General features: G+C 42.4%; 3 protein-coding genes and 1 long non-coding RNA gene across 4 annotated transcripts; 1 reads left to right on the top strand and 3 right to left on the bottom strand.

Moving 5' to 3' along the window:
• Positions 1–793: 793 nt before the first annotated feature.
• Positions 794–1750, top strand: LOC311304750 (uncharacterized protein; the record flags this gene model as incomplete). Its single annotated transcript, XM_084431987.1, has 1 exon — positions 794–1750. The coding sequence occupies one exon, from the start codon at positions 794–796 to the stop codon at positions 1748–1750; it is 957 nt and encodes a 318-aa protein (XP_084288113.1).
• Positions 1751–2729: 979 nt separating this feature from the next.
• LOC311304749 (uncharacterized protein) lies at positions 2730–5268 on the bottom strand (the record flags this gene model as incomplete). Its single annotated transcript, XM_084431986.1, has 3 exons — positions 4566–5268; positions 4226–4375; positions 2730–2992 (listed from the first exon to the last, which is right to left on the bottom strand). The coding sequence occupies exons 1-3, from the start codon at positions 4921–4923 to the stop codon at positions 2730–2732; spliced, it is 771 nt and encodes a 256-aa protein (XP_084288112.1). The 5' UTR covers positions 4924–5268.
• Positions 5269–5421: 153 nt separating this feature from the next.
• LOC311305346 lies at positions 5422–5921 on the bottom strand. Its single transcript, XR_014630002.1, has 3 exons — positions 5775–5921; positions 5581–5685; positions 5422–5482 (listed from the first exon to the last, which is right to left on the bottom strand). It is a non-coding gene; the product is annotated as an uncharacterized lncRNA (long non-coding RNA).
• A 10025-nt stretch (positions 5922–15946) lies between these two features.
• LOC311304748 (piggyBac transposable element-derived protein 3-like) lies at positions 15947–17524 on the bottom strand (the record flags this gene model as incomplete). The annotated part of the gene is made up of 1 exon (XM_084431985.1): positions 15947–17524. One exon carries the CDS (start codon positions 17522–17524, stop codon positions 15947–15949), a length of 1578 nt encoding a protein of 525 aa, XP_084288111.1.
• Positions 17525–27009: the final 9485 nt, after the last annotated feature.

Below are 27009 nucleotides of genomic sequence, written 5' to 3'. Positions count from 1 at the left end.
ACTTTACCAACCTGTATGAATGCTGAATGCAGACCGCAGCGTCGAGCCAAGAGCTTGTTTAGTTGTAATATTGTAGCGATCGCTTTATTCCGTCTGGTTTTTACTCGTACATTCCCAGGCCAAACTATTGGCGCTTTTCCACTGCATGGTACGGCTCGGCTCGGCTCGGTACGGTTCGGCTCGCTTCGCTTTTCCACTGCGTGGTACGACTCGACTCGGTACGGCACGGTTCGGTTCGCTTTAGCTCGGTTGCTTTTCCACTGCAGTTAGTACCGCTTCAAAGTGGGTGGGACTGATCGTTAATAGTTGCCGCCTCTACTGTCATGACATCATCCTAAACGCGCCACATTTCAAACGCACAACACAGGAACAATGGAGCCTATCGAGGGGATGGTGTTCTTGATTCTCGGCATGTGGATGTTTTTAACTTCAAGACGGAGAAATGTGTTTAAAATAAGGCTGATGGCAGCACAACAAATTACTGCAAAAAAAAAAAAAAAGAGTCTGGGAACTCTTACAACAAAGCGAAGATGACGACATCACTCGGTTTGCCCGACGGCGCACGGTAAGCTAATCTTGTTTAGGATCTCAATCGCTATATTGTCACAAAGCATATAATGAATTTAGCTGCCAATTTTATGTATTAAAATGTGTACTCTGTGTATTTCAGATGTATCATATTTCGCAAAGTCGCCGCCACAGACCATCTGTTTGGACATTTAACAGAGCTTCTGAGTGGTGGGATGTGATTGTTCCTGGCTTTACAAACACGCAGTGGTTGGAGAACTTTAGGATGTCGGAAGAAACGTTTATTTACTTGTGCAACAAACTGCGTCCTGCGATGGAGAGACGGGACACAAACTTCCGCGTGTGTGTACCTCTAAAGAAGAGAGTAGCCATTGCACTGTGGAAACTTGCAACCGGCTCTGAGTACAGAAGTGTTGGACATCTTTTTGGAGCAAGCATTTCAACTGTGTGTCGGTGTGTTCAGGAGTTCTGTGCTGCAGCAGAGACGTTGTTGGTACCGGAACAAATTCGTTTTCCAGATCAGGAGAGGTTTAAAGAAATGGCTGCCTACGTTGAGAACAGATGGGGACTTCCACAGTGTATTGGTGCTATTGATGGATCACACATACCCATAATAGCACCACAAGACTATCACTGTGACTATTTCAACCGTAAAGGCTGGCACTCCATCATCCTTCAAGGTGTTGTGGATGGAAAGGGACTTTTCTGGAATGTTTTCACAGGACTGCCTGGAAGCCTGCATGATGCTCGGGTTCTGAGACTGTCCACACTGTGGGAGGTGGCAAGCCGTGGAAACCACATACCAGCTAGCACCAAAAACATTGCTGGGGTGAATGTTGGTTACTACATCCTTGGAGACTCTGCCTATCCCTTGCAGAACTGGCTATTAAAACCATTCATTGACACTGGACGGCTAACAGCGGAACAGCGGGTCTACAACATGAAAATCTCCAGAGCACGTGTAGTGGTTGAAAATGCTTTTGGTAGATTAAAAGGAAGATGGCGTTGCCTTATGAAAAGAAATGACTGTGCGGTCGACCTTGTGAAATCTATGGTGCTGACATGCTGTGCTCTACATAACCTTTGTGAGAGTCATGGAGAGGCCTATGAGATTGCATGGGATCCACCTTCAGCAGCAGAGCCTGTGCTGGGACTGGCACAGCATGTAGAGGAGGAGGGCAGGGATGTCCGTGAGGCTCTGATGCGTTACTTGAATAGTTGACTATGTCTGTTCTGTAAAGTGTGTTGTAAATAAACTTTTGTGCAGTATTTGAAAAAGTTTCCCTTGCATATTTATTTACCCATTTATTATAAATAACCCATTTATTATAAATATAATATTAATAATAAATAGCATCATTATAAAGATGTAAGACTCCAGCTTTGATATTTGACCACTGTTTATGATAAATCTGCTTTGCAGTGACATTAAATTCTTAATTTATTCCAGGAGTGCAAAATTATTAATCTGTAATATTTGATATTTTGAATAGGTAATGCAGTCAATCATGTTTTTCTCAGGTTTGTGTTCACTTACATGCAATATACAGCATTCATCAGGGCTCTTATCCAATTGTGTGCATATTTGGAGAAATAATTATCACATGTTCTTATAGATATTTTGTCATACAGAATAGCATTTTTGTTCATTTTATGTCCAAACACTATTTTAAACCGCGAGCGGAATATGATACAAATACTCAATAGCGGTTTAAAGTGAGTTTTAGGTAAAAGTGTACTATTAATCTTTTAAATTGTGACATGTAGCTTGATACATGTTGCTCTAATCCACATGCACCATTAAAAAGGAAAGTACATGTTTGACAAGTAAATTTTATTGAAGAAAAATGTAAACAGATCAAACGTTAAACAAAGTGCAAACGTATAGTGCAAAAAAATGTATATAATGAAAATATAAAGACATATATAAAGACAAATTTAAAAGTAAAGAATGTACACCAAGCAAACTTTAATTGTGCAAATGTATGTAGTGCAAAAAAATAAATATAAATACGACATATATAAACAAATTTAAAGGTAAAAAATGTACACTAAGCAAACTTTAAACGTTGTGCACAAACGTATGTACCGGTAGTATAAAAACATTCACAGGAAAAACAAGTTAAAAAAATAACTATTTCCGTGAAGTATGGACTAGGGAGGTTTTAGTCGGGCAGAGAGTTCTGTTCTTGTCGGTTCTGTCACTGTTCTGTTCGGTCACTCATCACCTGTACAAGCATCCCCATGACGTTGAGAAAGGCTTGATTGAATGCAGCCGTTTGTGCATTTTCCTCCCTCCTAAAGGCCGCTTCGTGCTCCCTTGCTTGCCGGGCCTCATCTATTGCCATCTGCAAATGGAGCTCCCTCTGTGCACGGTTCAGTTCCTGCTGTTGAATATCAGCCACCTGCATCTCTCTTAAAACAGCAAGATGCTCCTGATGGTGCATGCTCCGTTTCCTCTTGCCTGGACACAAAGAAAGAAAAGTTAATTTTTTTTCTAAAGGTTTTTTCTAAAATCAAAAAAAAAATTGAGAGTAAAAATAAAGCTAACATTATCATATCATCAATTAATCTATGAAAGAACTGTTCATTAACAACCCCATGATCTACAGTGTGAACTAATCAAAGTTACAGTAGCTAGCAATAATGTACAGTACCAGTCAAAAGTTTGGAAACATTACTATTTTTAATGTTTTTGAAAGAAGTCTCTTATGCTCATCAAGCCTGCAGTTAAAAAAAAAAAAAAAGTTATATTATGAAATATTATTACAATTTAAAATATTGGTTCTCTTTTTTAATATACTTTAAAATGTAATTTATTTTTGTGATGCAAAGCTGAATTTTCATCAGCAAGTACTCCAGTCTTTGCTGTCTTATGATCCTTCAGAAATCATTCTAATATGATGATTTATGATCAATGTTGGAAACAGTTGTGCTGCTTAATATTTTTTTTATAACCTGAGATACTTTTTTCAGGATTATTTGATGAATAAAAAGTTAAAAAGAACTGTATTTATTTAGAATAGAAATCTTTTGTAACAATATTCACTACCGTTCAAAAGTTTGGGAACAATAACTATTTTTTTTAAAGAAATTAGTACTTTAATTCAACAAGGATGCGTTAAATTGATAAAAGGTGATGGTAACGATTTATATTGTTAGAAATATTTTTATTTTGAATAAATGCTGTTTTTATGAATAAATGCTGTTAACGTTTTACTCAATGAATCCTGAAAAAAGTATTCCAAAAAAATATATTAAACAGCACAACTGTTTCCATCATTGATAATAACTGAGTATCAAATCATCATATTAGAATGATTTCTGAAGGATCATAAGACACCAAAGACTGGAGTACTTGCTGATGAAAATTCAGCTTTGCATCACAAAAATAACTTACATTTTAAAATATATTAAAAAAGAGAACCATTATTTTAAATTGTAATAATATTTTATATAACTGTTTTTTTTTTTTTACTGCAGGCTTGATGAGCATAAGAGACTTCTTTCAAAAACATTAAAAATAGTAATGTTTCCAAACTTTTGACTGGTACTGTATTTATGGTGAGCAACAGGAATTCATGATATATCCAATTTTAGTGCAGGCTTTCAAAACGACATAAGAAAAGAATTAGGTAAGCTTAGTCTACTCTAAATATATATGTAACAGTAAGTGTTTTTTAGTCATATTTCATACCTGGTACCACACGCTCTGGTGTCCTGCTGCTGCTGCTGGAGGTTGCTGGTGTCGACGGTCGTGCTGGTGTCGACGCTGCTATCACCAGTTGGGACGTTGAGGCATCACTGCACGGAGAAAGTGCTAACGAGTCAATCGTAGACAGTGCATCTGAAACAAAAAGTTTGTACAATGTTTGTTAATGCACAAATTACAGCAACACAAATCAAACTAGCAACAATAACAAATCCAGAACAGAATTGAATAGGCATACATGTAAAAAAACAAAATAAAACTTTACAGTACAGATGGTCAGTAAAGTGAAGCTTTCAAACTTAATAAATTGTACAACGTTACGTACCATCCTCGATTGTGTTGTCCAACAAAGAGGTGGCCGAGTCCAGGGCACCCTCTCTCCCATTGCTCGCAGGTCGACTTCCGTAGATAGCGTCCATTTGGTCGAACCACTTCCACGTTCTTCTGTTTGCACCACTCCGGCCGTTGTGATCCTTTATGGCTCGGTAGTCACTTTTTAGTTTTTTTAATTTGTCCCTACACTGTTTGTAGGTCCGGTGGTAGCCGTGTGCGGCTAGGAGCTGTGCTACTTCTTGGAACACTTTTTCATTCCGTGTCGCCCCATCCAGCTCTCGCTGGATCCGCTCCTCGGCAACCAACGAGAGGAACGTCTGCACCTCGTCCACTGACCACGATTCAGCCATTTCTTTTTTAAATTTTTTACTTCTTTTGTCAAGTAAATACTCTAAAAACAGGTGCTACCAGCTTTGGCTGTTGTCTGGCTATTTAAATCTAGCGGGTGTAGTGTCTCGTGTCGCAAATACAATGACGCTGGTAGTGACGATTCTGTCTGACCAATCAGTGATCTGCAGTGTTTTCACGTCACATTTTAGTATCGGTACGGTACGCTTGGAACCTCAACAGAGGTGGTACCATTTAAAGCGAGCCGAAGCGAGCCGTACCGTACCGTACCATGCAGTGGAAATGCGCCATAAGTGAGCCGTACCGAACCGAGCCGTACCGTACCATGCAGTGGAAAAGCGCCAAAGCGTGCCGTGCCGTACCGAACCGTACCGTACCATGCAGTGGAAAAGCGCCATATAATACAGACATGGCGAGTCAACATGACTACATACATATAAACAAGCGTTCCGTGATGAAAATGTACACACGGGAGGGAGAAAGAAAGCCAGTGAACTTACATTCTCAGCACAACAAACAGCACTCAGCAAACTTTGTAGTGGTCACACTCTAAACCCATAACTAATATAAACAGAACACAAATCAATGAGAGTTCATTACGGCCAGTGCCTAAAGAAAAAAAACTGAACGCTGCTCACGAGTAAAAGCAGAAAACTTACATTTTCGTTGAAACGCGCAGACACAATTCATAGCCAGTGAGGGCTCGTGAAGACAGGAAGCTGTATGTAACCACGGCACTGAATAACCGCACACACCAGATCGCGCTACAAAATGCAATAGTCTGAATCAAAATCAGATCCATGCCAACCATGTTTACACAAGGAGGCCAAAATACATTTAAGCATGAACTCACATCAACTCGTACAACCAACCAAGAGTCCAAGGAACCAAAAGTCTGTAGCAAAACACTAATGAGAGAGAGACCGCCAGCTTACTGGATTTAAAGGTGCAAAGCCAAATGACCACCAGCTGATTCAAATCAAGGCACAATTCCCACTGCCTACGTCCTACCCGCTACACTGGTCTTAATGTAAATGAAGTTGCTCTTCTTGCAACAGCTGTGGTCTGTATGTTAATGAAATTGAGACACCCCATGGTCCCTAGTGTCCCACAGAAGGTTCTATGTTATTCTTTCAAATAAGAACAGTCAAAGGTTAAAGTGATAAGATTGTTTGAAGTCCCTTTAATCAAGATGGTTGTTGGTTGCCCTCTGTGATACTATTATTTACTTATTACTGAGATTTAATGTAATTTTCTCTATATGATAATTAAACTCTTTTAAGTGAAGGAACATTTTGATATACATATATATATTGGAGTGGAAGTTTTTTGGGAACAGAACATAATTTCTTACAAAGGGTTGCGATCATGTACTTTCCATCTCCAAGAGAAGAATTCCTCAATTGGATTCAGGAAAGGAGAATATGGTGGAAGGAACACCATCCTGAAATCTCGCACTAGTGCTGAATGGTGGAATTGGACATTGTCCCAAACTACTTCAAAATTCCGCACCATTTGCTCCTGATCACCCTGCGGAAAGAGGATTTCATTGGGGTTTAAAAAATGTAGGAGCCTTGCTGTGTTGTATGGTCCCAAGACAGCATTGTGTGCCACAACACCAGTTGTAGAAATTGTGGCACAGAGAGTGAGGTTGCCTCCTCGTTGTCCAGGGACATTGACTGTAGCACGATGGCCAATCACATTTCTCCCTCTTCTCCTTTTTTTGTGAAGATTGAAGCCTGCTTCATCAATATACAGGTACTCATAATGAGTTGCACTGCTATCCAACTCCAAGATTCCCTAGAGTAAAAAGAACACAAGGTACAATTACAGTAAGTTAGTGTTTTACAGTAATGGCATTGAAGTATTGCAGTCAATACTACTGTGAAACTGTTGCTGAAGTTTGAGTTCACACTTTGAAGCAGCAGTATACATATATGCCTAAATCTTTTCACTTACAGTAGCATGGAATAGTTTATGGACACATACTTAAAATTCAGGAAGAATATATCTTTGTGTTGACAAAAAGTGCAGTAATTGGGTTGCACATACTTGAACAAACTGGAATCGCAACTCCTTCACTCTAACGGAGTTCCTCTCAAAGGGCACTTTGTATACTTACTTCATTTACTTGCTTCATTCGAATTGCATTTCTCCTTAGAACACGATCAATTGTGGAAAGACTGCATTGGTGGATATTGTGGAACAGTTGATTGTCCTTGTTATTCTTTGCTGAATTTCTTTGAGGCGGAGGGAGTTGTTCTGGACCACCATGTCAACAATGGCATGCTCTTGTTCAATTGAAAGAAGTCTTGTTCGTCCACCTGAATGTTCTCTAACTACAATTCTGAAAAATGTTTGGACAAGCAGGAACATTTACTGTAGAAATCTAGACCTATGTCAAACAAGACTACATGGACTCTCATTGTAGAAGTAGAATGATATAGTTACTTACCGGTTTTCCCTCTGAAATGTGCGGATAATTGAAGCCACTGTTTATATTGGGCTGAACTCTCTGCCCAGCTTCTCTCAGTGAGAGACCATGATTTATGACATGGTCACTAAGTGTGGCTCTGATTTCATTTGAAACACGTGTGTACCCTATCCTTCTACCTCTCCTCCCTCCTCTTACACCCTGCCCTCCTCTTCCTCTCTGTCCATCTCTTCTTATATTTTCTACTCTTTCTCTTTCCACTATACCATTGCCCTCCAATCTATCCATCTCTTCTCCCTCTACTCTATCTTCTCCTCTTCCTACATCCTCAGCTCTTCTTTCTCTTTCTCCTACATCCTCAGCTCTTCTTTCTCTTTCTCCTACATCCTCAGCTCTTCTTTCTCTTTCTCTTGCTCCGTCTCTGGAACCAACTTCCACTGGACATTCGCCTTGTAACATCTATCACAACCTTTAAAATGAAGTTGAAAACATATTTTTATTCCCAGGCATTTTAAATTTGTGATTTTATCTATGTTTCCATTTGTTTTATTGTATCGTATGTTTTGTTTATTTTATGTTATTCTTTGACTTTGTTCAGCACTTTGGTCAGCTTTGCTGTGATAAATGTGCTATATAAATAAATTTTACTTACTTACTTACTTACTACATCTTCAGCCATTCTTGCTCCTTCTCCTACATCTTCAGCTCTTCTTGCTCTTTCTCCATCCCCTTCTCCCTCTACCCTGTCCACCACCTCTCACTCTTACACCTCTTCCTTTTCCACTGCTCATTCTTCTTTTTATTGTCTTTTGTCCTCATTCGTCTTCTTTGTTGTTTTTCTCTTCTCCTTTTGTAGTTGTTGTAATTAAGACAGCTGTGTGAACAATTAGGAAATTGGCTTTTTCTGTGTTGAGTGGATTACTAGCTCATCAGATATCAATTTGTGGTTAATTGAGGACATAAGTTGTGCAACTGACTATTTTACAATTCACAGAGTTTTGTTTGTTGTGTTTTGAAAATGGTACAAAAATGCTTGTGATCTTTGTGAAGACCAATGAAAAAGATGCAAATGTTTTTCCTGATATATTCAGGATTTGGTTGGCTGTATGACCTGCTGTGATAACATTAGGGAATTTTGTGCACAGTGTATTGAGAAAATTATGCTTTTGATTTGTAATTTGTATGAAATGAAGGAGAATTTACTATCTGTTTAGGACAATTACAAAGTGCACAGATCACTGTGTTAAATGTTTTGAGAGCATTTACCTGAGTTTGGAGAAATGTGCCAAATCGATTGAGAAAAACTGTAAAGGCCAAATTTTAAAAATGGGATTTAATCTAATACAGAAGAGCAGAGCATTCCAGGGTCTGGGTGCAGCTACTGAAAAGGCTCGGTCACCCCTGCATCTCAGGTTCCACTTCAGAATGCATAACAATCTCTGGTTGGATGACCGAAAGAGACAAAACTGGACGGTGTTCAGTCAATAAATCCGAGAGGTAAGGAGGAGCCAAACCGTTAAAAGACTTAAACACTAAAAGAAGAATTTTAAAATTCTCTTTATAACGCACAGGCAACAAGTGCAGAGAACGTAAAACCGGTGTAATGGTCCCATTTTTTAGTACAGGTTAAGAGTCTTGCAGCTGCATTTTGATCTGCAAGCGGGATAAAGTTAACTGGCTAATCCCAAAATAAAGCAAGTTACAGTAATCCATTCTAGATGTAATACAGTAAAAGCATGAATTACTTTAAAAAAAAAACAGAATGACAGAATAGGTTTTACTTTTGCTAGTAGTTGAAGCTGAAAAAAGCCTGATTTGACCACTGTATTTATGTGTTTGTCAAAGACAACACTAGATTTTTATCCCAGGGTGAAAAGTTTTGGTGTAAAAAAAAAGTTCGGATGGGCTACAACAGCAGAAGACCCCACCGGGTACCACTCATCTCCACTACAAATAGAATAGAATCGGGCATTTATATAGCGCTTTCATATGTACTACTGTACACCCAAAGCGCTTTACAATCATGTCAGGGGATCTCTCCTCAACCACCAACCAAATAGGAAAAAGAGGCTACAATTTGCACGAGCTCACCAAAATTGGACAGTTGAAGACTGGAAAAATGTTGCCTGGTCTGATGAGTCTCGATTTCTGTTGAGACATTCAGATGGTAGAGTCAGAATTTGGCGTAAACAGAATGAGAATATGGATCCATCATGCCTTGTTACCACTGTGCCGTTAGGTGGTGGTGGTGTAATGGTGTGGGGGATGTTTTCTTGGCACACTTTAGGCCCCTTAGTGCCAATTGGGCATCGTTTAAATGCCACGGCCTACCTGAGCATTGTTTCTGACCATGTCCATCCCTTTATGACCACCATGTACCCATCCTCTGATGGCTACTTCCAGCAGGATAATGCACCATGTCACAAAGCTCGAATCATTTCAAATTGGTTTCTTGAACATGACAATGAGTTCACTGTACTAAAATGGCCCCCACAGTCACCAGATCTCAACCCAATAGAGCATCTTTGGGATGTGGTGGAACGGGAGCTTCGTGCCCTGGATGTGCATCCCACAAATCTCCATCAACTGCAAGATGCTATCCTATCAATATGGGCCAAAATTTCTAAAGAATGCTTTCAGCACCTTGTTGAATCAATGCCACGTAGAATTAAGGCAGTTCTGAAGGCGAAAGGGGGTCAAACACAGTATTAGTATGGTGTTCCTAATAATCCTTTAGGTGAGTGTATGGTTGATGTAACATCAAAAGAAGTCTATTCCAGCCTAAACCATTCACATCACATACAGGAAGATATAGCTCTCTGGATACACTGGAAAAACTCTTTACACCATGACTTTCAGTATGACATTGAAGTCATACCTTATCTGACTTGGGTCCAGTCGAGCTGGTGTCTGTCACTGTCTTCGGTCCCTCCAAATATGATACTGCAATACCACTTTGGTTGTCTTGAATGGGAAACCCTTCTTTATTGGCGACACGTAGATGCCTTTCTTGGAAGGCTTCCTTTCTCTCCAGCGTTCAACATTTATCCTGTATGTTTTAAATAAAGCAGATTCATTGGAAGGATTACTTAAGAAATAAGTGCAGGTAAGTATACCTCAATAAACTTACTTTTCTCTTGCGTGTAGAGTCAGAGAACTCCATTAAGAGGGCATTATGAGTCTGTTGATAAATCTGCACAAAGTCATCAAGCCTTGTGAGACGGCGTCTCTGAGATCAAATTTTTTTCAGATCCCATTGGATTTTTTTTTCCATTAATGAGACTTAATGTAACTGACTTAAAGACTTAAAGGCTGTGTCTTCTTGTCCTCAGTGCAGTTCTACATTATTGGATAAAATAATTACTGAGAGTTAAAGAGTACACATATTATGCATGTAATTTTGGACAAGTTATGTATTCACTGTGTAAGACATTATCAAACATGTACCTGTTTGCCTGACTGACTGCAACGCATAAAAATCTTGGACAAATGTTTGTAGGCTGGTCCTTTTCCATGGCGGCCAAGATCACCTATATTAAAGTAACTAATTTAGACCTTAAAATGTATTATGATGAATACCCACAACATATTATTTACCGCAGTGAACACAAATTAATGGATCAAATCTGCCATATAATATTTTCTTTCACTACAATGAGGTAATTATATGTCGATTTAAGATTATATATTTTTTTAGTTTAACATTATGGCTGTGTTCAAATCCCACAACCTCACCCCAAGCAATCCTCAAAAATAAGTTGTCACTTACCCAGCATCAGACCAGACCACAAAACTGCCTGAGGTAGGAAATATTTGACAAGGTTAGGCATGAATGTAGGTGAATGATACTCATTTGGCTCCCCCTTTTCATCTACAGGTGCGTTTGCCACTGTTTCCTCAAAATGACTTTGAAATGTTGTGGGTCCCATGGTGATCTGCAAATGAACAGATACTTTCAGTCTGTATTTAACCCTGTAAGACCCTGTTGGATTACATTTTTATTAAAAGTTTAATTTAGTTTTTCCACTGCAATAGTATATAAACTGATAAAGTTTATATACTGATTTATTGAGTCTCCAGCAAGAGTCTCCTTTCCTGCCAGACCTGTTTTCTCTATTGTGTTTTAAATAAGTCAGATCACTTGATTCTCACCTTTCGAAGCCCAGACGTTGAATCGTTAGGTTGATTGACTTTCACCTTTTGTCTTTAATGGGTCTGGGATGGCTATTGGAATTGGAGTTCCTGGCCAGTATCAGCATGTGAATAGTGGGGTGTGTTCCTACTTCATTTGCATGCTTTGTTCATGGTCTCCTCCTCTATGTAATCCCTCCCCCTTGGAATGTATATAACTACAATGCAAACTGTATATACTTTAGACTGATTTGGGAAGAACTGCAGCCGCGTCAACGCAAAGTCCTCAATAAAGAATAACTTTGTTTGAACGTGATCCCCAACGTCTCCTGGTCTCTTGCTTCGACGAAGAAAAAGGTTTTCAACAATTTGGTGCCGTGACCCGGATGGAGAAGAAGGAAACTCAAAGAACTGAATCTTAAAACTTCAAGCTTCCTCCAGATTGAAAACTTCAAGCTCAAAGATCTCAACAAAGCTGACTGAGTTCCAGACGAATGTTTTCTGTACAACCAAAGACTCGGTGAGTTTTCACTCCATTCAAAGAACCAATGCAGACCAGTACAAATGTTTTCCTCTGCGCCGTTCAGAGAAGTAGTTAACAAACAGCTGTAGAGTTTGGTTAACTAAAGATAAGCCTCTAAAGTTTGCTTTTAGAGATGAAATTTACCCTCTGTTGTTGGCAGGGAAGTTTAACAGTTACATGTTAATATTGTGTGTATCCTCTTGCTAAGAGAAGACCTATCCTCTGTAAGCTAGAGAAGAGTTAGCGTCATGTGGTAATAAGATTGTACCCTCTGTTTTGTAAGACAGTAGAGAAGTTTTAGTGTTTTGTGATTGTTAAGTAACAAAGGAAGTCACAAAATGGTTAGAAGGAATGCTAGGCTGATACCTACAACAGAGAAAGGTGGATTAGCTAGCCCGTTATGGACAGACAATGAGTTTAAGTCTTTGTTAAGAGAGCACATGGACTCCATCGTGACTGAGCCAGTCAGATTGAATTTAACAAAGAAATTTGGCATTGATCCAGAAAAAGTGTGGTCAATTGAAGATTGTAAGAAGGTACTAGGAGAAAGTATTCGCAAGAAAAATGTCAAAGGCATTATCTTCTGTCACAGAGAATTTAGCTTATCCATTGCAAAAGAACAAGCTTGTTGTATTGATAAGTTGAAAGATCAGATCAAACAATTGCAGACTCACATGTCCTGTCTCAAGACAAACGTGGGCCATAACAAAGCCTCAACCAAATGTGATTTAGAAGACCAACAGTCAGATGAAAGCTATCCTGATTTACAGTCTTTTGATAGTATAGAGGACAAGGTCAATGCAGATGTAAATGCAGATGTAAATGCAGTTGAAGTGTGCGTAGCTAGACAAAAGCCTCAGGGAAAAGGTATTGATACAGTTCCATTTGCAAACCCCATATTGCAGCCACAAGCAGTCAAAACATCTTTAGTTCCTAAAGATATTGAGAGAATTGCTGAAAGTTTGCCATCAGTGCAAAGAAATTTTTCTGAGTTTAGGAGAGAGTTGTCCAAAAAGATGCGGCTCTATGATATGACTCTAGCTGAAGTCACTCAGCTAATATCACAGATCTTGACTGAGTCAGAATTCAATGATTTTGAAAGTGCTGTAAACAATTCTGAACTGCAACAAGCCAGTAAAGATGAATTGAGAGAGGAAGTTCTGACAATTTTAAAGAACATTGTTGGACCGAACGTGGACTGGTCAAAAATAACCAATTGTGTACAGAAGAAGGGTGAGACTGTTTGTGAGTACACAGAACGATTCTGTCAGATCGCTGCCGTTTACAGCGGAATTGCCGACACTCCAGAAAAGGTGTTAGGTCATAATGGTCCTTTGGTTCGCACATGGTTTCATTGTCTTTTGCCAGAACACAGAAAGGCGTTGCCTTACTTAAACATCACATGGTGTACGAGAACTCTGCAAGACAACTTGGACAGTTTAGCTATTTGGGAAAGAGATTCTGATGTCAAAGAGAGAGTAAGAATTGCTGCAGTTTCTGTTATGGTCAACTCAGAGAAGCCAAAGAAACGCAAAAGTCCTAGAGATGCCAGCTGTTCTTACTGTGGCAAGCATGGACATTTTGGAAAAGAATGTAGAAAAAACAAAAATAACTTAAGACATGTAAATAAGGTTACTCAGCTTCTGCTTAGCCTGCTTGATATTCTGAAGCAGCCCCTCCCCTCCTCGTTAAACTCGTGGGGCAACTTGATACAGTGTTAACCATTTAGGCTGTGAGTGCTTAATTTCCCCAGTAACTCACAACAAAGATGAAAGACTTATTTTTGTTTAATAGAACAAAAGGAAAGTGACTGTCACAGCCTTTGTTTGGGGGACATTCAGTATACTCACAGCCTTAAATGTTATACTGCAGAACATTACCATCAGACACCATCCTCTGTTAATGATGTTTATTAAGACTGATGTTTCACTGGAGAATGGAAATGTGCCAATTTTCTCACACACTGTACAGTGTGTACACAACACAGGGACAGGTAGGACACGGACAAGTGGGGTGCCCTGGGAGGAACTGACGCAACAGGCTTCGGGGGTGAACCCAGGGTGAAGACACTACCTCATAGGCCTTTCCCGATTTAGTCCATCCTTACCTCACTGGTCCATAGGTGTCAAATAAATTAAGAAATAGGGAAAGAATGAAACGACAACAGTAGACTCTGAAAACGATAGAACCATAATGTTTAAACTGCTACAACCGTAGTGTTTTGAAGAAATACTGCTCTCTGTTTTTCTGTTTTCTGTCTTACAGATAAAACTTGATGGCTTTTTCAAGATCCATATGCAACGACCGTCTCATCTGCGTATGAAGCCACAACCTCAAGAAGACAACCAGACCTACTGCTGAACGAACTATCACCAAAGAAAATGAAAAATACACAACGCAGAGAAAATTCACGGACCCTAGTTTCATGTTATGTTTCTGTGTCAGCATGCAATTACAGATGAACAACACAGATCATGCTTGTGCCTGTAACTTTTTCAAGTTACAAGAATGAACTTTTAAGTGTACTTTGATAAAAGTTAGACTTAAAACCACTATACGATCAAATGACTTATGGAAGGATGAAGTCTATGCATGAATATTGCTGTTCTGCTGTTTCTTTGTTTTCTTGTGTTACTCGTATGTGTTGATGTCTTCGCAAGCAGAAACCTGGTGTAAAGCATCACCTCAGATTTCCATGAACAAGCCTCATGAGGGACGAGTCATCAGAGCGACTCTACGTGGGAAATGGACGGTACAGGAAACAGACTTCACAGCTATTCAGGCGCCATGGATTTTCAAGAATTCCACTGTTATGCTACATGGTTTTCTGTGTAATCATGTAGTTTATATGACATTTTACACCCTGCGTCGCAGGTGTCAACAGTTATGGTTTTGAGAAGAACTATGACACTCATGTAAATCAAGGACACAACACAGAATAAGTTACACGTGCCTGTAATTTACACAAGTTACAAGAATTAACTTTTAAGTGTATAAATTTGTATTTTTGTGAGAGTTATTAGAACTCTCAAAGGGGGAAGTGTTGGATTACATTTTTATTAAAAGTTTAATTTAGTTTTTCCACTGCAATAGTATATAAACTGATAAAGTTTATATACTGATTTATTGAGTCTCCAGCAAGAGTCTCCTTTCCTGCCAGACCTGTTTTCTCTATTGTGTTTTAAATAAGTCAGATCACTTGATTCTCACCTTTCGAAGCCCAGACGTTGAATCGTTAGGTTGATTGACTTTCACCTTTTGTCTTTAATGGGTCTGGGATGGCTATTGGAATTGGAGTTCCTGGCCAGTATCAGCATGTGAATAGTGGGGTGTGTTCCTACTTCATTTGCATGCTTTGTTCATGGTCTCCTCCTCTATGTAATCCCTCCCCCTTGGAATGTATATAACTACAATGCAAACTGTATATACTTTAGACTGATTTGGGAAGAACTGCAGCCGCGTCAACGCAAAGTCCTCAATAAAGAATAACTTTGTTTGAACGTGATCCCCAACGTCTCCTGGTCTCTTGCTTCGACGAAGAAAAAGGTTTTCAACAACCCAAACATAGAAAAACCTAAAAAAAAAAATTTGTACCTTTCAGATGTTGTTGTAGGAGGCCTTTGATGCAGAAATTAAAAAGTTTTACCAAAAAAAATGTTTATGTATGTTTTTAGAGAAACGTTGTAATATTGCAACATTGGGCTTAGTTGGGAGCATGATTGTCTGAACAACAATTCAGAACAACTAAAGGTTCATTTGCAGGTTTGATTGCTTACTTGGCCCCATAAATAATGTATACATACATAACATGAATAATAATCACACATTAGTCATATTTTTTATGAAGTCATTTATTAAAAATAAAATATTAAACAGATAAATCTCTAGCTTTTTCTAGCAACTTCTTCATTCCCTTTTTTCTTTTCATGACTGACTTTCATTGGTTGTGAAAGTCCCAAAAACAGTTCTTGTCCTCTGAAAAGCAAAGGCGAACATCACACTTGCTGCATTGTGTGTTGGTGTATCCTTTATTGCAGTGTCTGCAGCGTCCTCTCCCTGTCTTCTTTGGGAAATGTGCAACTAGGTCCTTGCGTACATCCAATGGAAGGAGTGCACATCTCTTGGACGGTCTCTTCTGAGTATTCAGAGGGCTACTTGATGTCACTGTCTGTGTTTCTGGGCTCCCTTTGCCTGGAGATGGTCGTCCTCTCTTTGGAGTTTGATGTGTTGTGTTGACCAGGATGAGAGAGGATGCTAGCTGTGCCTGAAACTGTCTCCTGTTCATTGTCTCTTTGTTAGACATCTTGAGAGCTTTGCAGTCCCGCTTGTAGAGGAGCCAGGCATTGACCACAGCGAGGATGATGGTGTGCCAAAAGATGTACATGTACCAGCGACGGGATTTGATGGGGAACTTATATTTGGCTGTAAATGAGTCCAACAAATCCACACCTCCCATGTACTTGTTGTAGGCACCAACAATGTAAGGCCTCTCAACTTCAATGTAGGCTCTGTTGACTTTGTCCCAGCGTTGAATCTTCTGCACAGGTTCAGGTCCAGCAAACGATGACACAAGTGTGACAGCTCTGTTGTCATACCATTTGACAGCACAGATGTTGTGATTCCCCTCCACTCTGACATCATAGCTTCCTCTCCCCTTTTTCTTCAAACTCTTCTCATCTTCAAGGTTACAGTTGGGTAAGCGCACCTGCCTGGCTGTTCCCACATAATGAATTCCCCGTTCAAGGAGCTTTACTAATAATGGAACACAGGTGAAGTAGTTGTCTGCATAGATTTTGTAGTTCTGACTTTCTGGAAGTGTGGAAGCAAGTTTCATCACAACATCACCTGACAATCCAAGTTCAGATTTGGCTCGTATTCCATTGACACTGCCTTGGTAGACATCGAAGTCACACATCATGCCAGAGATTCCAGTTCTCACCCACACTTTGAATCCCCATGGGTTTGGCTTGCCTCGCATATATTGCTTGATGCTGCTGAACCTCCCCTTGAAAGGAATCATCATCTCATCCACAGAGTTGTGCTCTTCTGGTACCACCTGCAGGCATTTCTCTCTGAATGAGTCAAGCCATGGTCTGAGTTTCCATAGTTTGTCTTTCTTTTCCGTCTCAGATACTGTCAGGTTGTTTACAAAGTGTAATGATGTCAACAGGGATTGGAATCTGTTGCGTGGCATCACATCAGCAACAGGGGAGTACCGTGTCTCTGTCTCCCAATACATACGGGTTCCAGCCATTTGTACTAGGCCCATCTTCAGGTACATGCCAAACATTTTTTCAATTTCCTTTACAGTGGTGTTTAAAGATGTTCCATGTGTCTGAAAGCTGTACTCATTTGTGTTTTGTGTCAGAGCCTCAATCATGTCTTCGGACACAAACTTCTGGAAGTATTCCCGTGGTGTGTGGAGGGAAATGTCATCTCCTGTGATATCTGTCACGGGGTGACAAAAAGGCAGGCGGAACTTTTTTTGGAGGGGGGCGTTTCCCCGTCGGAGCATTTCCGGTGGGACACCGGGCCGGTTCCGGTTTTGACGTGATTGTCGATCGCGGGGTAATGAAGGAAGAAACGAGTGTCAGCTGTGAGAGATGAGGGAGACGATCAGCAATTGGGATGCGTGTCTTAACAATGGATATAAAAAGGCATTTTGGTGTGAGGAAAAGGGGCGGGGAGCACGAGGCTCGAGCACAGTTCGAGATGTGAGGCATGCAGCACGTGAGCGGCCGTGGCCGCGGATGCGGAGGGAGGCCGCGGGAGAGAGAGAAAGAGAGAGACAGAGAAAACTTCGGCTGGATTGCGGGTGTAAGCCTTGGTTGCACCGTGAGTCTGTTGAATTGCAGTTTTATTGTGGAAATGAGCACGAGTGAAACCTTACAGTGTGTGGTGGATATGCGAGTGTGGGAATTATTTCTGCTGTTCACTCGCAGTCACAGCTGTCCATTCCTCTCTCTGCCTGAGTCCAGTGAAGAACTTGCTAACGCTGTGAGTTACACGTGTCCATTCCTCTCTCTGCCTGAGTCCAGTGAAGAACCTGCTAACGCTGTGAGTTACACGTATCCATTCCTCTCTCTGCCTGAGTCCAGTGAAGAACCTGCTAATGCTGTGAGTTACACGTATCCACTCCTCTCCCTGCCTGAGTCCAGTGAAGAACCTGCTAATGCTGTGAGTTACACGTATCCATTCCTCTCTCTGCCTGAGTCCAGTGAAGAACCTGCTAACGCTGTGAGTTACACGTATCCATTCCTCTCCCTGCCTGAGTCCAGTGAAGAACCTGCTAACGCTTGAAGAGCCGGCTAATGCTGGAAGGGCCTGCTAATGCTAGTGAAGAGCCTGCTAATGCTGGAAGGGCCTGCTAATGCTGGAAGAGCCTGCTAATGCTGGAAGAGCCTGCTAATGCTGGAAGAGCCTGCTAATGCTGGAAGAGCCTGCTAATGCTGGAAGAGCCTGCTAATGCTGTGAGTTACCTGTATTCACTCCTCTCTCTGCCTGAGGCTAGTGAAGAGCCTGCTAACGCTGGAAGAGCCTGCCAATGCTAGTGAAGAGCCTGCTAATGCTGGAAGAGCCTGATAATGCTGGAAGAGCCTGCTAATGCTGGACGAGCCCGTTAATGCTGTAAACACGTATCTTCCACTCTCTGCCTGAGGCTAGTGAAGAGCCGGCTAATGCTGGAAGGGCCTGCTAATGCTAGTGAAGAGCCTGCTAATGCTGGAAGAGCCTGCTAATGCTGGAAGAGCCTGCAAATGCTGGAAGAGCCTGTTAATGCTGGAAGAGCCTACTCATGCTGAAGAGAAACTATTTTATTTATTTAATAAAGAACATTTATTTTTAATACTGTGTCTGTCTCCTTCGTGTCCTCGGTCAGCTCCTCAGGGGCGGTACGCAAGCGGAGGGGTGGGCGGCCCACTGGCGCTCCACCCTGACCTGTGACATATCCATACCAGAAAAATCAGTGTTGGGACTGATGAAATCTTTTTTCAGCCAGCGATACCTGTCACGGGGCATGGTGTGTTTGTTTGTTTTTGGCTCAATGTCCATGTAATTATCAGCTGGAATGTCCATGGGTGGTTGGTTTTCTTTGTCCACTTGTTGACAGACATCTTCATCTGAGTCTTCGTCATTCTCATCCGTGTCATTGAGGTCCATCTCAAATTTACTGTCACCATTTTGGATGGATTCAATCACATCCTGCACACTGTATCGCGGCTCACTCCTTGCTGGTGGCATTCTGAAAATAAAACAACAATTAATTAACATGTATAAATATGCTTTTTATATTGTAGTACATAACCTGAAGTAATAGGTTTGTGGACCAAGTGCTCAGGGTAGAAATGTTTTCCAGGCAGACAATACTGTCTGTTTATTGTAAGTTTCTTTCTAACCTGTTGCTGTCTGCTAAATGACCTAAATGTAAATGGCATAGCCTATGCTGTCTACTTATCATGCTAAATGGAACATTCATCCCAATCACCAGCCATTTAGTCAAACTGTCTGCTAAATGCCCTAAATGTAAATGGCATCCCAATCACCAGCCATTTAGTCAAACTGTCTGCTAAATGCCCTAAATGTAAATGGCATAGCCTATGCAGTCTACTTATCATGCTAAATGGAACATGCATCCCAATCACCAGCCATTTAGTCAAACAATACTGCCTTGACATAACAATACTGCTTGTTATGCTCTCTAATTATCATACTAAAAGGAAAACATGCATACCCCCACTTACATCCACACCCCACATTCATGAACATTTTCACCTTTCCCAGAACTAAATTGTCTGTTGATATCCTCTGGAATTTTAGGTCAGTCTGATCAAATGAACTACATTTTCAGAGATACAACTTTTAAATCAGTCAAATGTGACCAGAACACAACAAAAAAGTAGAATGTACAGGTATACTGTCCATGTATAAGAAAATGCTCTTTTAGGCAGTGGTGTAGTGGAGGGAATACAACCTGTTTGAGCCCACTGCAACAAGCCTGCTATTTTGACTACCACACTCACCCAGTGTTGTATAATTGCAACAAGTATAATAAGCTCTAAATTAAATTTGATGAATTTATTACACAATAACTACATATGTACATGCTCTAGACATTACAATAACAACAAAAAAATATATAAAAGACATTTTACTTACTTGAATCTGATGAATCCAGTCTATTGAAACAAAGAGATTTTGTTCAAAGGAAGCCTTGAGGTGTTGTGTGAGTTCATGGCCATAAGGCGGGACTTATAAACAAATGTATGATCCAATAGCATTGTGAGACTGAACAATAGGACCCAATGACTATGTAAATGTGGTAAAAATATATATATATATATAACAGATTGTTTTTAAGGATGGTTAAATGTAACGTTGTAATTTTACAACAAGGGGTGTTACAGGAAGCAAACAAACATCTGGATTATTAAGTGTGGTTCCATAAAAGGAGGGAAATATATACTGTATCAGTACTTGATGCTATATGAAATCATGAGTGACGATTATTTTTGAGGCCCATATGTCATCACATAAAGCCAATGCTACATGACACTTCATGCTGTGTCTCTCAAATTAGCAACAGTGCCCTAACATAATTGCAGCGTCACGCTAACATCATACACCATGATAAAAGTATGTTATAACTACATTGAAGTGAACCAGAAACATACAGCTGTACACTGCACAAATCAGACAAACCTCAAAGTAATTTTCTGCATTTTCTACATGCTTTCATAAAAGCCAATTGTTTGCAACCTGTTCTGAAGGTTTTGGAAGTGTTTTTCCACACCACTCTGAGGACTTGAGAACAGGACTGCCATGCTTGTAATGATGTCATCCATTTCCATCAGTGTGGCAGCACTTGTCAGGAGGCCAAAAAGATGCATGGACAGTCTGTAGTGTTTGGGGGAACTGACAAACACGATAAATGTAAGTTTAACATGTATTACAGACAAAAACCATGAATACCTCTGAGAAGAAAACAAAAGTTGATTATTGTCATGCGTACATTTAACATGTTAAAATTGTCTTAGACTTTTTGGTTCTCTTTGTAAAGTAAAGTACAGACCTTCAATACACAGGCAGAAGTAATTGTAGCTATGTTGTAACATTCATCATTTTTGGTAACACTTTTATTTTACAGTGTCATTGTTACAGTTACTATAGTAATACCTATTAATTATACTATAATAACATGCAATTAACACTAAACCAAACCAAAGCCTAACCCTATAGTAAGTACATAATTACTTAATATGATTCAGTACTCAAATGTATAATTACAGTGTAACGACAGTTACAGTGTATGGTGTGCCTTGCATTCAAATGCAAACTGCCACTTTCCACTACAATGCTCCTGATTTACCGGCCCCCCAAACCAAACCTAGCTTTCATTCCTGAGATACATGATCTCCTCACCACACTCTACACAACCCCAGGGAATATCATCATACTTGGTGATTTTAATATCCATGTAAACGATCCCCCTTCCTACTCGGTAGCTGAATTCATTAATCTTCTCGACAGTCTCAATTTCACTCAACATGTCAATGTCCCAACATACTCCAGAGGCCACACTCTTGATTTGTTGATCACCAACTCCACCTCTATCAGCAATCTCTCGGTGCACGATCTGGGCGTGTCCGACCATAAGGCCATCTCAATGGAGCTACCCACTCTGTCCCCCCTCAGTAAGTCAAGCAGACAAATCAGTTTCAGGAACCTTAAAAAACATCAACTCAGCCACCCTGACTACTGACCTCCGTCATCTCTCTGCTGCCAACCCCCTTTCAGTCACTAAATCTGTGGATCTTTACAATTTATCACTCAGCACCCTCCTGGACCGTCATGCCCCAGTCAAGTCCAGAACCGTCACCTTCAAACGCTCAGCCCCCTGGTACACCAAGGAGCTGCGGCTACAGAAGAGAACAGGGCGTGTCCTTGAACGGCGTTTCAAGGACTCAGGACTTGCTGTTCACAATCTAGCGTACCGGGATCATCAGAGGGCCTACAGCAAGTCCCTCAGTGACACACGGTCCCGGTTCTACTCCCACATAATCAACAATAGCCCTGGTAACTCCAAGCAACTTTTCTCAACCATAAATCATCTCCTCAAACCTCAGATCACCCTACACTCAGATAACACGCAGGAGCGTTGCAATACCTTCATCTTCTTCTTCAAAACGAAAGTTGAAAAGATCCGTTCCCTTCTCTCCAGCCCCCCTGCCCTCCAGCCTCCCACTGTATCTGCTCCCTCGCACCCGCCCCCTCTTCTCCCTAGCCCCTCTGCCCCCCCAGTTACATCCACTGACCCTCAATCTGGGACTACCCAGCTCCTCTGCTGTTTCACGGATATCACTCAGCATGACATCGAAGACCTCCTAAGGAAGATGAAGCCCTCCACCTGTGACCTGGACCCATTTCCCTCAGCCCTGATAAAAAGTCATTCCTCTGCAATAAGTCCCTTGATCACCAAAATCATCAATCAGTCTCTCCGGTCTGGCCAAGTCCCTACGTCTCTGAAAACTGCGGTCATCAAGCCACTACTCAAAAAGCCCAGCCTTGACCCCGAAGTACCTGCCAACTACCGCCCCATCTCCAACCTCCCTTTCCTGTCAAAGGTGCTGGAAAAGGTAGTTTCTGCTCAACTCCACAATCACCCCATATTATGAGAAATTCCAGTCAGGTTTTCACTCTGGACACAGTACAGAAAATGCCTTGGTCAGGGTCACCAATGACTTGCTGATGACGGCTGATACTGGCTCTCCGTCACTTCTCATCCTTCTCGATCTCACCGCAGCATTTGACACCGTGGACCACCATATTCTTTTACACCGCCTCCATTGGACTCTCTGATACTACTCTGGCCTGGTTTACATCATATCTCACGGACAGAACTGAGTATGTATCCCTGGGTGGTGCTAAATCGGACACACACTCTGTCACCTGTAGTGTCCCTCAAGGATCAGTCCTTGGCCCCACCCTCTTCACGCTGTACATGCGTCTTGGTCATGTCATCAGCCGGCATGGAATATCTTTCATTGTAATGACACCCAACTTTACATCAAAACAAACCCAACCCCCTCTGCAGCCCTTTCCACACTTTCCACTTGCCTGGAGGAGATAAAGACGTGGATGGCGGCTAACTTTCTGCAACTCAACAGCTCAAAAACGGAAGCCATTCTTGTTGGCACTCCGCACCAGACCCGGTCATCCATCATCACCAGCATCATCTTCTCCGGCCACGACATCCACCTCTCATCCTCAGTCACAAACTTCAGTGTTAGAATGGACCCTCACTTGACCTTTGAGGCCCACATTAAACATCTTTGTAAAACCTCCTTCTTTCACCTCAGGAACATTGCAAAACTCCGCCCCATACTCACTTTCCCCGATGCCGAAAAACTTGTCCACGCCTTTGTCTCCTCCAGGCTGGACTACTGCAACGCACTCCTCATCGGGATCCCAAGCAAGAACATCCAGCAGTTGCAGTACATTCAGAACTGTGCTGCTAGGATCCTGATGGGCGTGCGGAAGTACCACCACATCACACCCATCCTCAAATCGCTCCATTGGCTTCCTGTCCAGTACAGGATTGAATTCAAAGTTTCCCTTCAGTCCCACCAGTGCCTCCATGGCACTGCCCCCTTATATCTCAAACAACTCATCACCCCCCTTTCCTCCTCACGCCATCTCCGCTCTGGACAGGCCAACCTCCTCCAGCCTCTGGGGACAAGGCTTCGAACTATGGGTGACCGCACCTTCTGTTCAGTTGCACCCAGTCTGTGGAATGCTCTCCCTGTCCATCTAAGGGCCCCTCAGACTGTGGACTCTTTTAAAAAAGGCCTTAAAACCCATCTTTTTAGAAAAGCCTTTTATGGCTAAAAGTGTTATTTGAATGTCTCTGTTTTTACTCTGTTTTGCATTGTAGCACTTTGAGGTCATTGAATTGATGTAAAGTGCGTAATAAATAAAATGTATTATTATTATTATTATTATTAACGAAGACACCTTAAAATAAAGTGTAACCTAATTTTTATTTAAAGACAATTATTGAACTCCATTCACTACTTTAAACTATTTTGATAGTAACTACTTTTGTTAGTTTGTGATTCTATGGTTCACCTATTAAAGAATAGTTCCACTGTAAACCATGACCATGTCCGTTCAATTGTTTGTTCCAAAGTTAATTAATTATTTTATGTGACTAACCATGTATGACAACACAATATATATATAAACAACGTACTCGGTTACCTAACGTAACCTCGGTTCTCTCTAGAAGAGGGAACGAGTATTGCGTAAGTAGCTTACGCTACGGGTAAAGTCATCTTTTCTCGAGATCTGAAGCCAAAAATTATCCTTAATTTTGTATTTATTGCCAACGCAGTGCGGCAGCCAGCAGACCATAGCAGGCTGTATAAGCGTGCTCATTGGCTGTCCTGCGGCAACTGCAACAGCCTACCACTGAGCCCCGCGTGACGTCGCGCCCTCCACGCGTCACAGCCCGCCAGAATGGGTGTGGCTTAGCGTATAAAAGGAAGGCTCAGGAGGCTGGGAATCTGGTTTTCATTGACTGAAGCGAATAAGCTCGCGGCGCGAGCACGGCAGGTTACGCAATACTCGTTCCCTCTTCTAGGGAGAACCGAGGTTACGTTAGGTAACCGAGTACGTTCTCTTATGAGGTTCTCTCGTATTGCGTAAGTTGCTTACGCTACGGGAACCCCTTGTCAACGCCGTGCGCGCCGAGCATCCACTGCATGAGTCCCAGGGAAGCCCGGGGAACACAAAACATGTGGGAAACAGGCGGCCAGCAACGCGGGCCAGCACATGTAATAAGCACTTCATAGGAATACAGAGCGGCACCGCCGGTCTATATATAAACCTGTGGGAAGCAGGCGGCCAGCAACGCGGGCCAGCACATGTACATAAACATTTCATAGGGAAATACAGAGCGGCTCCGCCGGTCTATGTATAGAGAATATCGCCCTTAGTGCAGCTCAACCAGAAGAGCTAATAGTCACGTGAGAGTAGCCTGTACACGAACAAACTGGGCAGAACATACACACCACTTAGACTGATAAAAGTTTAGCCTGCAAGGCAGGAACTTCCAGGTTATAAAACCTAACAAATGTAGAGGGGGAGGCCCAGCCTGCCGCCATACAAATGTCATGAATAGAAATCCCGCTGGACCAAGCCCACGATGAGGCCATGCCTCTAGTGGAATGGGCCCTGATGCCCATAGGGCACTGCAGGTGTTTGGACGCATAAGCTGCTGCGATAGCGTCCACTATCCATCTGGACAGGCTATGTTTCGAGGCGGCGAGACCCTTGGTGCACCCACCAAACGAAACAAAGAGCTGCTCAGAACCCCTGAAGGCGGCGGAGCGCGTGATGTAAACTCTCAGCGCCCTGACGGGGCAGAGGAGGTTATCACCGCCCTCGCTATCGGATGCTGGCAGAGCCGATAGGGAGATGATCTGCGCTCTGAAGGGAGTGCCAATCGCTTTGGGGAAATAGCCATGTCTCGGTTTGAGGATGACTTTAGAGTCATTTGGTCCAAACTCGAGACACGCGGGGCTAACAGATAGCGCATGTAGATCCCCTACGCGTTTTACTGATGACAGAGCTATCAGAAAAACGGTCTTGAGCAAGAGGTATTTTAGGTCCACGGGTTCTAATGGTTCAAAGGGAAATGCTTTCAGGGCCTCTAGGACCAAAGAAAGATCCCAAATAGGAACCAAAGGGGGTCGCGGGGGGTTCATCCTCCTGGCTCCTCTAAGGAAGCGGATGATGAGCTCGTTCCTTCCTATCGCGCGGCCGTGCGTCGACTCTGCGAACGCTGCAATAGCCGCAACGTAAACTTTGAGCGTGGAAGGGGACCTGCCCTTGTCCAACAGCTCTAGAAGGAAGGAGAGCACCCACGAAACCCCACATGTTCGTGGATCCAGGCTCTTTGTAGCGCACCATTTGGAGAACACTGACCATTTAGACGCGTAGAGTCTTCTCGTAGAAGGAGCTCTAGACTGCGTGATCGTGTTCACGACCCCTTCTGGCAAAGCAACGGTTATTCGTTGATTATCCACGCATGCAGAGACCAGCGCTCTGGATGGGGATGCCAAATCGATCCACCGGCTTGAGAAAGAAGATCTTTCCTCACCGGGATCGGCCATGGGGCTACGTGCGACAGCCTCACCAGCTCTGGGAACCAGGTTATGCGGGGCTATGAGGAGCACTGAGTGGCGCGTTTCCCTGATTCTCTTGATTACCTGTGGTAACAGCGAGATCGGAGGGAAAGCGTACAGCGGGCAGCTGGGCCAGGTCTGGGCCAGCGCGTCCTCGCTCTTCGAGAGGAATCTCGGGCAATGAGCGCTGTCTTTTGACGCAAAAAGGTCGACTTCCGCTTTGCCGAAAAGGCGCCACAGTGACTGGACTGTCTGAGGTTGCAAGGACCATTCTCCCGGGGGAATGTTGTGGACAGTCTGTCTGGGCCGACATTCTCGTGGCCCGGCACGTGCGCGGCTCTCAGCGAGCGCAGTGAGTGATGAGCCCACACGAGAAGGCGTTCTGTCAGTTTGCAGAGATTCCTGGATCTGACACCACCCTGGTGGTTCACGTAGGACACCACGGACATGTTGTCCGAGCGGACTAGAACATGGTGGCCCCGTATGTGTGGGAGGAAACGCTTGAGCGCGTTCTCGACCGCATCTCCAAACAGTTTATATGGAGGCATTTCTCCTGGTCTGACCACAGGCCAAAGACCAGTCTGCCCTCGAAAAGAGCGCCCCAACCTATGTTGGAGGCGTCTGTCGAGATAACTTTTCGGTGCGAGACGGCTCCCATTGTCACTCCCCGCTGGTACCAGTCGGCCGCTAACCAGGGTCTCAGTGCTGAAACGCAGCTCTGAGTCACTCTGATTCGAATGCCGCCGGACGCCCAGGCTCGGTGAGGCACTCGAGTGTTCAACCAGTGTTGCAGCAGGCGCATACACAGTAGACCCAG

This window comes from Rutilus rutilus (assembly GCF_951802725.1).
Source record: "Rutilus rutilus genome assembly, chromosome: 15".
In the NCBI taxonomy this organism is placed as follows: Eukaryota; Metazoa; Chordata; class Actinopteri; order Cypriniformes; family Leuciscidae; genus Rutilus; species Rutilus rutilus.
The sequence above is the reverse complement of the archived record's forward strand: the minus strand, read 5'-3'. Positions and strand labels throughout refer to the sequence as shown.